The sequence below is a fragment of the Hypanus sabinus genome, chromosome 14 (genome assembly GCF_030144855.1).
Source record: "Hypanus sabinus isolate sHypSab1 chromosome 14, sHypSab1.hap1, whole genome shotgun sequence".
Lineage (NCBI taxonomy): Eukaryota > Metazoa > Chordata > Chondrichthyes > Myliobatiformes > Dasyatidae > Hypanus > Hypanus sabinus.
In genome coordinates, this window is record NC_082719.1 from 3,347,257 (window position 1) to 3,361,481 (window position 14,225).

The window sequence follows — 14,225 nt, forward strand, 5'->3', positions numbered from 1 at the left end:
TTTGTGACAGAATTTCTCTGAACAATATTGCAGTTTTGAGTCGTAGAGCCCAAACACATTTGGTCCAAATAGCCCATTTTACCATGGTGCTGACCCTACTTTCTCTTGTGTTTGGCCCATCTCCCTTTAAATTCAACACCTCCAATATGCCTATTCAAGTGTTTCTTAAAATGATGCTATTATACATGCATCAACCACTTCTTGGCAGCATGTTCTATATACTCACCACCTTCTTCATGAAGAATTCGCCCCTTAGCTCCCTTTTAAATCTTTCCCTTCATCCGAAATCTAGAACCCCTGGTTTTGGTTCCCCCCCCCCACCCCCACTCTAGGAAAATGGCTGTTACCATCCACTTTGTCTCTGCCTCTCATAATTTGAAACATTTCTAAAAGATTGTCCATCATTCTCCTACATTCAAAAAATAATATCCTAGCCTGGCCACCCTTTCTCCACACCTCAAACATTCTAGACTAGACCTGGCCACATCTTCAAATCTTTTCTGCACATTTTCCACATCCTTCTTGTAAGAGGGTGACCAAAACAGTACACAGTATTCAAATACAGCCCTCATCTATTACTTGTACAACCACAACATAATGTCTAAATTCCTGTACTCAAAGCCCTGACTAATGGTCGGCACGTCAGACAGCTTTTTCACCACCTTGTACACCTGTGACAGCATTTTCAATAAAATCCACACTTGGTCTCTTGCTCAATTACACTTTTTAGTATCCTACCATTAATAGCATAGGTCCTACAATGTTTTAACTTTCCAAAATACATCAGCTCACATTTCTCTATATTAAAATACATTTGCCACTTCTCAATCAAGATCTCCTTGTAGTCTTATAGTAACCTTTGTTACGTACCCTGTAACTGGGTGTCTAACCAGCAGAGAAAGAAGAATCCGTTGGAGTCTGGTGGTACTATATTTAAAGGTGTTTATTAATAAAAATAAGCAAAATAAAAAAATAATGCAATTATACATATAAAACAAGTTAGCAGTAATAAACCTAAAAGTGTAGGAATAATAATAATCAATAATAAACAAGCTCTATCGATGTCTAGGGGTAAATAAATTGTCATAGTATATAAAGTTCAGTTCAGTTCATGAGTGTTGATGTAGTTATGGTTGTTGTATTGTAATCGTTGGGGAGAGAGAGAGAGCGAGCGAGCGAGATGTAACAGCTACAGCAGCCAAACCTTCCTTTGCTTCCTTAATCTGTCGTATCGGTGTGGTCATTCAGCTATGACCCCTCCATCCTTCAGCTAGACCGTTCTTCTGTGGTGGACTCGTCACTCTGGCACACAAGTCCCCACCGGCCCTGCTTTTACACTGATAGCCTTACTGACCGACCTCCTGGTTCAGTCTTCGAAGCCCCCACCTTTCTTGTGGGTTCCAACACTCAATCAGTGTCCACTGGCGTGTCTGAAGGGTGTCTCTCCAGACCTGTCTTTTTATCCCTACTAATGGGGACTCAGCTATCCATCACTCCTGAATGACAGTGTCCATCAAATAAGGCCACTCCTTCAGTCCACTGAGGAATGTTATTGACCAAACTATTGTCCTTGCAGCAAAACAGTAAGTAATTCAAAAAGGAGCCACAATACAGTTAATCAGCAATTTCCCCCTCTCTCTTATCTGTCGCAGATGTTCTTGCCTGTTTTTCGTCTCTCTCTCTCTCTCATGGTCAACATAACAACAGTAATAGTTCGTGTTTCTCGGGGGGGAGGGGATGGTTAACCCCATTGTCCATCAGGTCTGTTCATCACTCATAATACCTTCTTGACAATTAGCGCCACCTCCAAATTAGTTACATTAATAAAGAATACCAGGAGTCTGAACATTTCACCATTGTAGCACTCTACTAGTCCCCAGCCTCCGTTCTAAAGAACCACCCTCATCAATCAATGCTTTGCTTTCTACTTCTGAGCCAATTTTTGCTCTCCACCTAGTCTGAGCACATCAAAGTCAAGTTCCTGGCAATACAAAGGATGTGGTTCATCTCTGAACTGGATCCAGGACCGTCTGCAGACCCAGAACAGAACTGGTGACCACTAATTTATTATGTTGTAAAAATTGCCAAAAATGTCATACTGTCCAAGCAGATATCAGGTGATGATTCAAATAAATACCTAAGTTTTGGTCACAGGAGTTATGCCCAGATATCTGGTCAGGCACCTTCCTGGGAGTGATGTAGAATTAGTGTCACATACATATTGCATCTAGTTCATACCACTGGTGCCACACTGATTCACATTGACTGCTTGACTTGCACTACTTGCCTCTCAGTGTATGGTTGAAAGTGGCCTTATACCATAAGATATAGAAGCAGAATTAGGCCATTTGGCCCATTGAATCTGCTGTACCATTTATAAACATATAACAATTACAGCATGGAAACAGGCCATCTCGGCCCTTCTAGTCCATGCCCAACGCTTACTCTCACCTAGTCTCACTGGCCCACACTCAGCCCATAACCCTCCATTCCTTTCCTATCCATATACCTATCCAATTTTACTTTAAAAGACAATACCGAACCTGCCTCTACCACTTCTACTGGAAGTTCGTTCCACACAGCTACCACTCTCTAGGTAAAGAAATTCCCCCTCATGTTACCCTTAAACTTTTGCCCCCTAACTCTCAACTCGTGTCCTCTTGTTTGAATCTCCCCTACTCTCAATGGAAAAAGCCTATCCACATCAACTCTATCTATCCCCCTCAATTTTAAATACCTCTATCAAGTCCCCCTTCAACCTTCTATGCTCCAAAGAATAAAGACCTAACTTGTTCAACCTTTCCCTGTAACATAGGTGCTGAAACCCAGGTAACGTTCTAGTAAATCTTCTCTGTGCTCTCTCTATTTTGTTGATACCTTTCCTATAATTCGGTGACCAGAACTGTACACAATACTCCAAATTCAGCCTTACCAATGCCTTGTACAATTTTAACATTACATCCCAACTCCTATACTCAATGTTCTGATTTATAAAGGCCAGCATATCAAAGTCTTTCTTCACCACCCTATCCACATGAGATTCCACCTTCAGGGAACTACGCACCATTATTCCTAGATCACTCTGTTCTACTGCATTCCTCAATGCCCTACCATTTACCATGTATGTCCTATTTTGATTATTCCTACCAAAATGTAGCACCTCACACTTACCAGCATTAAACTCCATTTGCCATCGTTCAGCCCACTCTTCTAACTGGCCTAAATCTCTCTGCAAGCTTTGAAAACCTACTTCATTATCCACAACGCCACCTATCTTAGTATCATCCGCATACTTACTAATCCAATTTACCACCCCATCATCCAGATCATTAATGTAAATGACAAACAACATTGGACCCAGTACAGATCCCTGAGGCAAACTACCAGTCATCGGCCTCCAACCTGACAAACAGTTATCCACCACTACTCTCTGGCATCTCCCATCCAGCCACCATTGAATCCATTTTACTACTTCAATATTAATACCTAACGATTGAACCTTCCTAACTAACCTTCCATGCGGAACCTTGTCAAAGGCCTTACTGAAGTCCATATAGAGAACATCCGCTGCTTTATCCTCGTCAACTTTCCTCATAACCTCTTCAAAAAATTCAATTAAGATTTGTCAAACATGACCTTCCACGCACAAATCCATGCTGACTGTTCTTAATCAGACCCTGTCTATCCAGATGATTATATATACCATCTCTAAGAATACTTTCCATTAATTTACCCACCACTGACATCAAACTGACAGGCCTATAATTGCTAGGTTTACTCTTAGAACCCTTTTTAAACAATGGAACCACATGAGCAATACACCAATCATCCGGCACCATCCCCATTTCTAATGACAGTTGAAATATTTCTGTCAGAGCCCCTGCTGTTTCTACAATAACATCCCTCAAGGTCCTAGGGAATATCCTGTCAGGACCCGGAGATTTATTCACTTTTATATTCCTTAAAAGCGCTAGTACTTCCTCCTCTTTAATCATCATAGTTTCTGTAACTTCCCTACTCGTTTCCCTTACCTTACACAATTCAATATCCTTCTCCTTAGTGAATACCGAAGAAATGAAATTGTTCAAAATTTCCCTCATCTCTTTCGGCTCCACACATAGCTGTCCACTCTGATTCTCTAAGGGACCAATTTTATCCCTCACTATCCTTTTGCTATTAGTATAACTGTAGAACTCCTTTGGATTTATTTTCACCTTACTTGCCAAAGCAACCTCGTATCTTCTTTAACCTTTTCTAATTTCTTTCTTAATATTCTTCTCACATTCTTTATATTCCTCGAGCACCTTATTTACTCCATGCTGCCGAGATTCATTGTAGATCTCTCTCTTTTTCCTAACCAAATTTCCAATATCCTTTGAAAACCATGGCTCTCTCAAACTTTTAACCTTTCCTTTCAGACAGACAGACAGACATACTTTATTGATCCCGAGGGAAAGTGGGTTTTGTTACAGTCGCAACAAGAATAGTGTAGAAATATAGCAATATAAACCATAAATAATTAAATAATAACTAAATTATACCAAGTGGAAATAAGTCCAGGACCAGCCTATTGGCTCAGGGTGTCTGACACTCCGAGGGAGGAGTTGTAAAGTTTGATGGCCACAGGCAGGAATGACTTCCTATGACACTCGGTGTTGCATCTCGGTGGAATGAGTCTCTGGCTGAACGTACTCCTGTGCCTAACCAGTACATTATGAAATGGATGGAAGACATTGTCCAAGATGGCATGCAACTTGGACAGCATCCTCTTTTCAGACACCACCGTCAGAGAGTCCAGTTCCACCCCCACAACATCACAGGCCTTACGAATGAGTTTGGTGATTCTGTTGGTGTCTGCTACCCTCAGCCTGCTGCCCAAGCACACAACAGCAAACATGATGGCACTGGCCACCAGACTCGTAGAACATCCTCAGCATCGTCCGGCAGATGTTAAAGGACCTCAGGAAGTAGAGATGGCTCTGACCCTTCTTGTAGACAGCCTCATTGTTCTTTGACCAGTCCAGTTTATTTCCAATTCAACCTAACAGGAACTTAAAGATTCTGTACCCTCAAAATTTCACCTTTACGTGACCTCCATTTCTCGATTACATCCTTCCCATAAAACAAATTGTCCCAATCCACTCCTTCTAAATCCTTTTGCATCTCCTCAAAGTTATCCTTTCACCACTCAAAATTATCAACCCTGGGTACAGTCCTATCCTTCTCCATAACTTCCACCACCATTTCATCATGGTTGATTTAATATTCCTCTCGGCCCCAGTCTCCCGCCTTCTTCCCCTCTCCTTTCATGCCCTGACCAATCAAGAATCTATCAACCTCTGACTTAAATACACATAAAGACTTGGCCTCCACAGCTGCCTGTGGCAAAGAATTCCACAGATTCACCACTGTTTAGCTAAAGAAAGTCCTCCTTGTCTGTTCCAGAAGGATGCCCCTCTATGCTGAGGTTGTGTCCTCTGGTCTTGCACTCTCCCACCATAGGAAACATACTCTCCACATCTATTCTATCAAGCCTTTCACCATTCGATAGGTTTCAATGAGGTCACCCCTCATTCTTCTGAATTATAGTGAATACAGGCCCAAAGCCATCAAACGCTTTTCATATGACAAGCCATTTAATCCTGGAATCATTTTCATGAATCTCCTATAAAACCTCTACAGTTTCAACACATCCTTTCTAAAATAAGGAATCCAAAACTGCTCTCAGTACTCCAGGTGCTTTATAAAGTCTCAACATTACATCCTTGCTTTTATATTCTAGTCCTCTTGAAATTAATGCTAGCATTACATTTGCCTTCTTCACCACACACTCAACCTGCAAAATAACCTTTAGGGAACTCCGCACAAGGACTCCCATGTCCCTTTATGCCATATTTTTTTGAATTTTCTCCCCATTTAGAAAATAGTCAACCCTTTCATTCCTTCTACCAAAGTGCATGACCAAACACTTCCCAAGTCTGTATTCCATCTGCTATTTCTTTGCCTATTCTCCTGATCCGTCCTTCTGTAGCCACCCTACTTCCTCAAAACTATTTGCCCCTCCATCTATCTTCACACCGTCTATAAATTTTGCAACAAAGCTTTCAGTTCCATCATCCAACTCATTGACATAAAACAAAAAAAGAATCAGTCCCAACACAGACTCTGCAGAAAACCCCTAGTCACCAGCAGCCAACCAGAAAAGCTTCCTTTATTCCTACGTTCTGTCTCTTTCCAATCAGCCACTGCTTTATCCATGCTAGAATCTTTTCTGTAATAACTTGGGCCTGTAGCTTGTTAAGCAGCCTCATGTGTGGCACCTTGTCAAAGGCCTTCTGAAAATCCAAGTACAGAATCAACTGATTCTCCTTTGTCTATCCTGCTTGTTAATTCTTCGAAGAATTCCAACAGATTAAGAACAATGTTGGCCCCTTGAAGAATGAATTGGGAGAAATTGTTATGGGAAACAGGGAAATGGCAACAGAATTTAATGCATACTTTAGATCTGTCTTCACCAGGGAGGACACAAGCAATCTCCCAGATGTATGGATGGGCCAGGGTCATAAGATATCAGAGGAATTGAGACAGATTGACATTAGGAAAGAAACTGTGATGAGTAGACTGGTAGGACTGAAGGCTAATAAATCCCCGGGTCCAGATGGTCTGCATCCGAGGGTTCTAAAAGAGGTGGCTCAGGAAATTGTGGATGCATTGGTAATCATTTTCCAATGTTCCTTAGATTCAGGATCAGTTCCTGAAGATTGGAGAGTGGCTAATGTTTTCCCACTTTTCAAGAAGGGAGGGAAGGAGAAAACGGAGAACTATCGCCCTGTTAGCCTAACGTCAGTCGTGGGGAAGATGCTTGAGTCCATTATTAAGGACGAAATAGTGGCACATCTAGATGGCAGAAATAGGATTAGGCCGAGCCAGCATGGATTTACCAAGGGCAAATCATGCTTGACTAATCAGTTGGAGTTTTTTGAGGGTGTAACAAGGATGTTAGACGAGGGTAAGCCAGTAGATGTTGAGTACCTAGATTTTCAGAAGGCATTCGATAAGGTGCCACATAGGAGATTGGTGAGTAAAATCAGAGCTCGTGGCAGGGTTTCAACATGGATAGAAAACTGGTTGGCAGATAGAAAGCAAAGGGTAGCAGTGAATGGGTGTTTCTCAGACTGGCTGGAGATGACTAGTGGGGTACCACAGGGCTCTGTATTGGGACCACAGCTCTTTACGATTTATGTCAATGATTCAGATGAGGGCATTGAAAACTATATCAGCAAGTTTGCTGACGATACTAAACTGGGTGGCAGTGTGACATGCGAAGAGGACGTTAGGAGAATACAGGGAGACTTGGATAGGCTAGGTGAGTGGGCAGATACTTGGCAGATGTCATTCAATGTGAATAAATGTGAAGTTATCCACTTTGGAAGCTGGAACAAGAGGGCAGAGTATTGTCTGAACGGTGTCGAGTTAGGTAAGGGAGAAATGCAAAGAGACCTAGGAGTCCTAGTTCACCAGTCAATGAAGGTGAATGAGCAAGTGCAACAGGCAGTGAAGAGGGCAAATGGAATGTTGGCCTTTGTTACAAGGGGAATTGAATACAAGAGCAAGGATGTTCTTTTGCATTTGTACAGGGCCCTGGTGAGACCACACCTGGAATATTGTGTACAGTTTTGGTCTCCAGGTTTAAGGAAGGACATTCTGGCAATTGAGGAAGTGCAGCGTAGATTCACTAGGTTGATTCCTGGGATGGCAGGGCTGTCTTACGCAGAGAGATTGGAGAGATTGGGCTTGTACACGCTGGAATTGAGGAGATTGAGAGGGGATCTGATTGAAACGTTTAAGATAATTAAAGGATTTGATAGGATTGAGGCAGGAAATATGCTCCAGATGTTGGGAGAGTCCAGTACCAGAGGGCATGGATTGAGAATAAGAGGTCAGTTATTTAAAACAGAGTTAAGGAAGAGCTTCTTCTCCCAGAGAGTTGTGGAGGTGTGGAATGCACTGCCTCGGAAGACGGTGGAGGCCAATTCTCTGGATGCTTTCAAGAAGGAGCTGGATAGATATCTGATGGATAGGGGAATCAAGGGATATGGGGACAAGGCAGGGACTGGGTATTGATAGTGAATGATCAGCCATGATCTCAGAATGGCGGTGCAGACTCGAGGGGCCGACTGGTCTACTTCTGCACCTATTGTCTATTTGCCAGGCAAGATTTTCCCTTGAGGAAACCATGCTGACTACAGCCTATTCTATCCTATGGCTCTAAGAACCCCGGAACCACATCCTTAAACAAACAACTCCAACATCTTCCCAACCACGAAGATCAGACTAACTAGCCAATAGTTTCCTTTCTTCTGCCTCTCTCCCTTCATAAAGAGTGGAATGACATTTGTAATTTCCCAGTCTTCAAGAACCATTCCAGAATCCAGTGATTCTTGAAAGATCATTACTAATGCCTCCACAATCTCAGCCACCTCTTTCAGAACCCTGGGGTGTACACCATCTGGTCCAGTCCCTTATCTAACTTCAGACCTTTCATTCTCCCAGAACCTTCTCTCTAGTTATGTTAATCTCATGTACTTCATGACCTGACACCTGGAACTACCAGCATACTGCTACTGTCTTCCACAATGAAGACTGATGCAATTTACTTTCCACTATTTACTTGACCCCATTACTATTTCCCGTGCATCGTTTTCCAGTGGTCCAATATCCACTCTCGACTCTCTTCTACACTTTAACATTATTGGCTAACTTTCTTTTGTATTCCATCTTTACTGTAATGACTTTTTTAGTTGCCTTCTGTTCCCAATCCCACTAATTTTTGGTCCTTTATAAGCCCTGTCTTTTATATTGGCTTTGACTTCTCTTGTTTGCCACAATGTGTATCCTTGGACATTAAGCTCCAGCTATAATCTTTTTTCAGCCATAATTCAGTGAGGCCTACATCATACCTGCCAATCTGCAACTGTGCTGCAAGTTCATCTACTTTATTCCATATATTGCATGCATTCAAATACAACACCTTCAGTCCTTTTTGATTTTGTCTGCCTTTTACCCTGCAACTCATCCTGTTTTGTCCTGTCAACAGCTTGTTCTCAGTACACACTGCCTGTTTGTAAACCAGGTATCTGATCTTCAGCACTATTATTCGCATTTCCTACGATATTTCTTGCATTGAAATATACACATCTCAGGACACTGGTTGAATCATGTTCAACCTCTTGATTCTCAACCTTGTCTGAGGTCTTAACAAAACCTGTCTCCACAACCTCTCCATTAACTGTTCAGGCACAATGGTTCCCATCCCCTCTTCATCTCTAGTTTAAACCCCACCGTGCAGCAATAATAAACTTCCCACTAGAGTATTAGTCCCCCTTCAGTTCAGGTGCAAACTGCCCATTCTGTACTGGTCCCACCTTCCCTGGAAGAAAGCCCAATGATCCAAAAATCTTCTGCCTTCCCTTCTACACACATTCCTCAGCCAATCTTCCTAGTTCTGGTCTCAGTAGCACATGGCATGGGTAGCAATCCTGAGATCACAACCCTGGGGATCCTGCCCTTTTACTTAGCACCTAACTCCCTGAACTCCCTATAGAGAACCTCATCATTCATCCTACCCAAATCATTGGTACCTATGTGGACGATGACTTCTGGCTGTTCAGCCTCTCATTTAAGAATGCTGAGAATTTGATCCTAGGTATCCTGAACCCTGGCATCCGGGAATCTCACTCTCATTCACAGAACCTCCTCTCTGCTTCCCTAATGAGTCCTTTATCATCAGTGTGCCTTTTCTTCCCCCTTCCCTTCTGAGTCACGGAGTGCTAGAGACCCAACCACTGTGACTTCCTTCTATTAGGTCATTCCCCCACCTCTCACAACAGTATCCAAAGTGATATACCTGTTGATGGCCACCGGGGTACTCTGCACTGGCTCCTTAACTCCTTTCCTCTTCCTGTCACCCAGTTTCCTATGTCCTGCATTTTGGGTGTAACATCCTCTCTATATGTCCTATCTATCACCCCATCAGCCTCCTGAATGATCCGGAGTTCATTCAGTTCCAGCTCCAACTTCTTAATGCGGATTAATGCTGAAGCTGAATACACTTCTTCTTGTTGTAGTTATCAGGGACACTGGGAGTCTCCTTGCTTTCCCACATGCCACAAAAGGAGCATCCCACTACCCTGCCTGGCATCTCTACTGTGCTAGCTGAGCAGATCTAAAGAAGGGAAGGAGAAAAAGCTCGAGCTTTTCCTTCCTTTGCTTTCTCTGACTGAAGCCTCACTTCGCAGAAGCTCTGACAATGACTGCGGTGCTTGCCCCTGCCTTCCTTTAATTCGCTCTTGCTAATCCTTTTTTAGCCTTTTTTCACTGTAGCAACCCACTGCTGCCTTTTGTATGCAGGCAGTGGACCTGATTGAAGCCCCCTCCTTTCAAAACTTCCAATATCTGGATTGGCCACTGATCAAACCTCTTCTGGAACTGGATGAACAATTCTCACCCCTGGTAAATGACGACCTCCAAAGCTTCTCTGTGGTGTCAGAGAAGGAAACAATACTCCAGCTGTGCTTAAACATTATAATGTCCTTGTTGCTCTTCTCTTTCCAATCTGCACTGCCACTTTCAACATTCCCCAGATCTTTGCTGTAACCTCTTTTAGAATCAATCTCTCTGATTGATAACGTCACTTCTCACTCTGCCTACCAAAATGTAGCACCTCACATTTCTCAACATTAAATTCCAAAATCTAGTCTAAGGAAGTATTGCAAACATTTGCAGATATAATTCCAATAATTAAAAGGCATCTGGACATGAACTTGGATAGGAAAGCGATACAGGCCTAAAGCAAGATTGATGTAGAAAGGCTTCACAGTTAGCATGGTCAAGTTGGATCAAACGGCCTATTTGCATTGTTCAACTATGAGTCTGATGGAAATTAAAGCCGATAATATTGTGGTTGATTGGACAAAGCCATTACAAAAATGTGTTCTCTTCTCTCCTATATTTATGTTGCCGCGTTTTGTCATGCTACATGTCCCTTGGCTATGGAAATATGTCAGTGATGAATTAATTGAGTGTTTTAAGGATATCAAAAGAGTTGATACCATACAGGAAAATTATTTCTCAGAAAAGGAATTCAGAACAAAAGCATCACAATGGTAACAGAAATTTGGAACCCCTCCACACAAAAAAGATTAAGACCATGTTTGGTTATTAAATGATTAGAGAAAGAAGATGTGGAAGTGGAATTTAGATACTCATCAATTCTTATTCATCAATAGGACTGCACAGGCTATGTTCCTAAATGTAAACTGGCATATTTTAATGCACCTTAGTAGAAAGGCACACCGTGTCAATTAAAGAAAGTCCTAATATCTTAATATTTTTAAAAACTATAAAGAAAAATAAATCAATTTTAGTCAATTACACACTCATACAAGAATAATAGATTTTTCTTTATTTTGAAATCAAGTTCTAAAATAGTGTCTTGTGATACACCATTCATACCTTGCAGACACATGGTTGGGTTCAAGCTAAATGTCTCCTTAATGACAGGAGTTCATATTTTTGTTTGCTGGAGTACATGACCTCATTACTATGCACACAAGATACAAAACCTACAAAATGCAACAGACTATACAGATAAAGTAAACATTTGAGAAAATCTGCAATAATACAATGCTATAAAACTTTCAAAAAACAGTTACCTTCATAATTCAAACAGGATTAGTATTCAACAGGAATTTTACATCATACAGGAACATACTTTTATTCTTTAAGAATGCAGACTAGACAGATCAATGACAAAGTGTATTGCCTTGTTAAAATATATAAACTAAACAGTTAAGGGTGGTCCAAATGTTCGTTTCAGACTATTTTAATAGAGTTAGCAAAATAGTTCTTTGGGTATATTACTTCCATAATTCACTACAGAGTGACACTGGTTTAATGCGATGTATGGGGATTCACAAATCAAACAAAAGAGGACTATATTTCTGAAGCTCTCTCTGAAACTTGTGTACCCTGTAAGCACAGTTTCTCCTTTGAGGCAGCCAATCATAGAATCTTCTTATATACACGCATTATAAAACTAAAAATCCTCATTTTAAAGCAAATCCAAATTTAAATTGTTCTTCAATTTCTTCATACTTTTAACTTATAAATGTTTATAAATTGATATATACTTGCATTTACATGTACTTACATATTATATACACTTTGTGCATGCCATCTGCCATAAGGTTAATCCTCAGAGCCTTAATCAGCTTGAAATGTTGTAAATAAACCCACGCTTTCTTTTTATATACAAAAGCTGTACTCATTCTAAAACACAACAGATGAATTTCTCACATTTTGCAGCAAAACAAACTGGAGATTAAAAACTTTATTTGCAGCCATTAAAATAAATTATATTCTAAAATTATCCACTGTCAATTTCATTGTTAGATACAGTACAATTCTGGTGCAGTGCATTACCGGACCCATAGATTATCTACGCCTTTCTCAGTAGAATTCATGCTCAAAAAGGAGTGAAAATATCCATATTATGTAATCTTGAAATTAGTACATCCCTGCATAAATACATTCTAGTTCAGTCCTTGCAATCAAAAAGATCACGGATTCAGTTATATTACTTTAACAAGAAAGAATTTACCTTGGATCCTGCTGTTTAAAAGATATTGAAGAAAATAAATAAATAAATTGAAAGACTGCCAATCATATTATACCCACTTAACTTTTGAAAGGTTAAAGTACTACTGAGTATCAAGGACTGTCAACTACAAAGTGCTCAATTTTGGGACTAACATGGACATTCTTAAACTGAGGACTTCAAAAAACTAGATATGTATCCCAGTTTGGATTGGGAAGCTTTCACCACAATGATGGTGAAAAGTTGCTCGAGTCCATTTATTGCTGAATTGCTCCTTTTTCTATTAAATGAGACTTCAGTATGTTGAATATTTGAAGCTGTTGTTCTGGCTGAAGTACCAAAATTTGCTGCAAGACTTTGCTTGGATTTGGTCCTCTGCAAAATATTGGAATGAAACGTAAGTGTATTAGACACAAACACTGCTACAGTTATAGAGTACAACTTAAGATTTCAAAATACTCATTGGATATTCAGCAAAGGTGGAGGGGAAGGAGGAAGGGTGAAGAATAAGGAGGGATTATGATGCCTTTCCTTTTTCTGCTTTTCTCTGCTTCTCAGCTGCTCTCAGGTATTAGCGACAACATTTGGTCTTTAGGCACCTCAACATTTTCTTTCAACAAAAAAGGTTCTGTATGAAATGTCAATTTTTTAAAATTGTTTAGTTTCTGTGTTAGAAAATTAGATATTTTGCAGAATTCAAATTATTATCCTGCTGTATTAAATTGGGAAGGATGTAATAGAGAAATGGAGGTCATTTAAGGGTGAAATTATGAGGGTACAGAATCTTTATGTTCCTGTTAGGGTGAAAGGAAAGGTTAAAGGTTTGAGAGCACCATGGTTTTCAAGGGATATTAGAAATTTGGTTCAGAAAAAGAGGGATGTCTACAATAGATATAGGCAGCATAGAGTAAAGGAATTGCTCGAGGAATATAAAGAATGTAAAAGGAATCTTAAGAGATTAGAAAAGCTAAAAGAAGATACGAGGTTGGTTTGGCAAATAAGGTGAAAGTAAATCCGAAAGGTTTCTACAGTTATATTAAAAGCAAGAGGATAGTGAGGGATAAAATTGTCCCCTTAGAGAATCAGAGTGGTCAGCTATGTGTGGAACCGAAGGAGATGGGAGAGATTTTGAATGATTTCTTCTCTTCGGTATTCACTAAGGAGAAGGATATTGAATTGTCTAAGGTGTGGGAAACAAGTAAGGAAGTTATGGAACCTATGACAATTAAAGAGGTGGAAGTACTGGCGCTTTTAAGAAATTTAAAAGTGGATAAATCTCCGGGTCCTGACAGGATATTCCCCAGGACCTTGAGGGAAGTTTGTGTAGGAATAGCAGGAGCTCTGACGGAGATCTTTAAGATGTCATTAGAAACGGGGATTGTGCCGGAGGATTGGCGTATTGCTCATGTGGTTCCATTGTTTAAAAAGGGTTCTAGAAGTAAGCCTAGCAATTATAGACCTGTCAGTTTGATATCAGTGGTGGGTAAATTAATGGAAAGTATTCTTAGAGATAGTATTTATAATTATCTGGATAGACGGGATCTGATTAGAAGTAGCCAGCATGGAT

General features: G+C 40.6%; 2 protein-coding genes across 6 annotated transcripts in view; one reads left to right on the top strand and one right to left on the bottom strand.

The window, feature by feature from the left end:
• The window catches only part of LOC132404527 (retrovirus-related Pol polyprotein from transposon 17.6), a 218,274-nt gene that overhangs the window by 68,434 nt on the left and 135,615 nt on the right, over positions 1–14,225 (top strand). The gene's annotated exons all lie outside the window — the stretch shown is intronic.
• cds1 (CDP-diacylglycerol synthase (phosphatidate cytidylyltransferase) 1) overlaps positions 11,444–14,225 on the bottom strand; it is a 127,026-nt gene continuing 124,244 nt past the window's right edge. For all 5 annotated transcript variants that reach the window (XM_059988698.1, XM_059988697.1, XM_059988696.1 and 2 more), the window contains one exon: positions 11,444–13,033. In XM_059988698.1, coding sequence (XP_059844681.1) covers positions 12,916–13,033 — 118 coding nt within the window. In that variant the 3' untranslated portion in view covers positions 11,444–12,915. The remainder of the gene's footprint in view (positions 13,034–14,225) is intronic.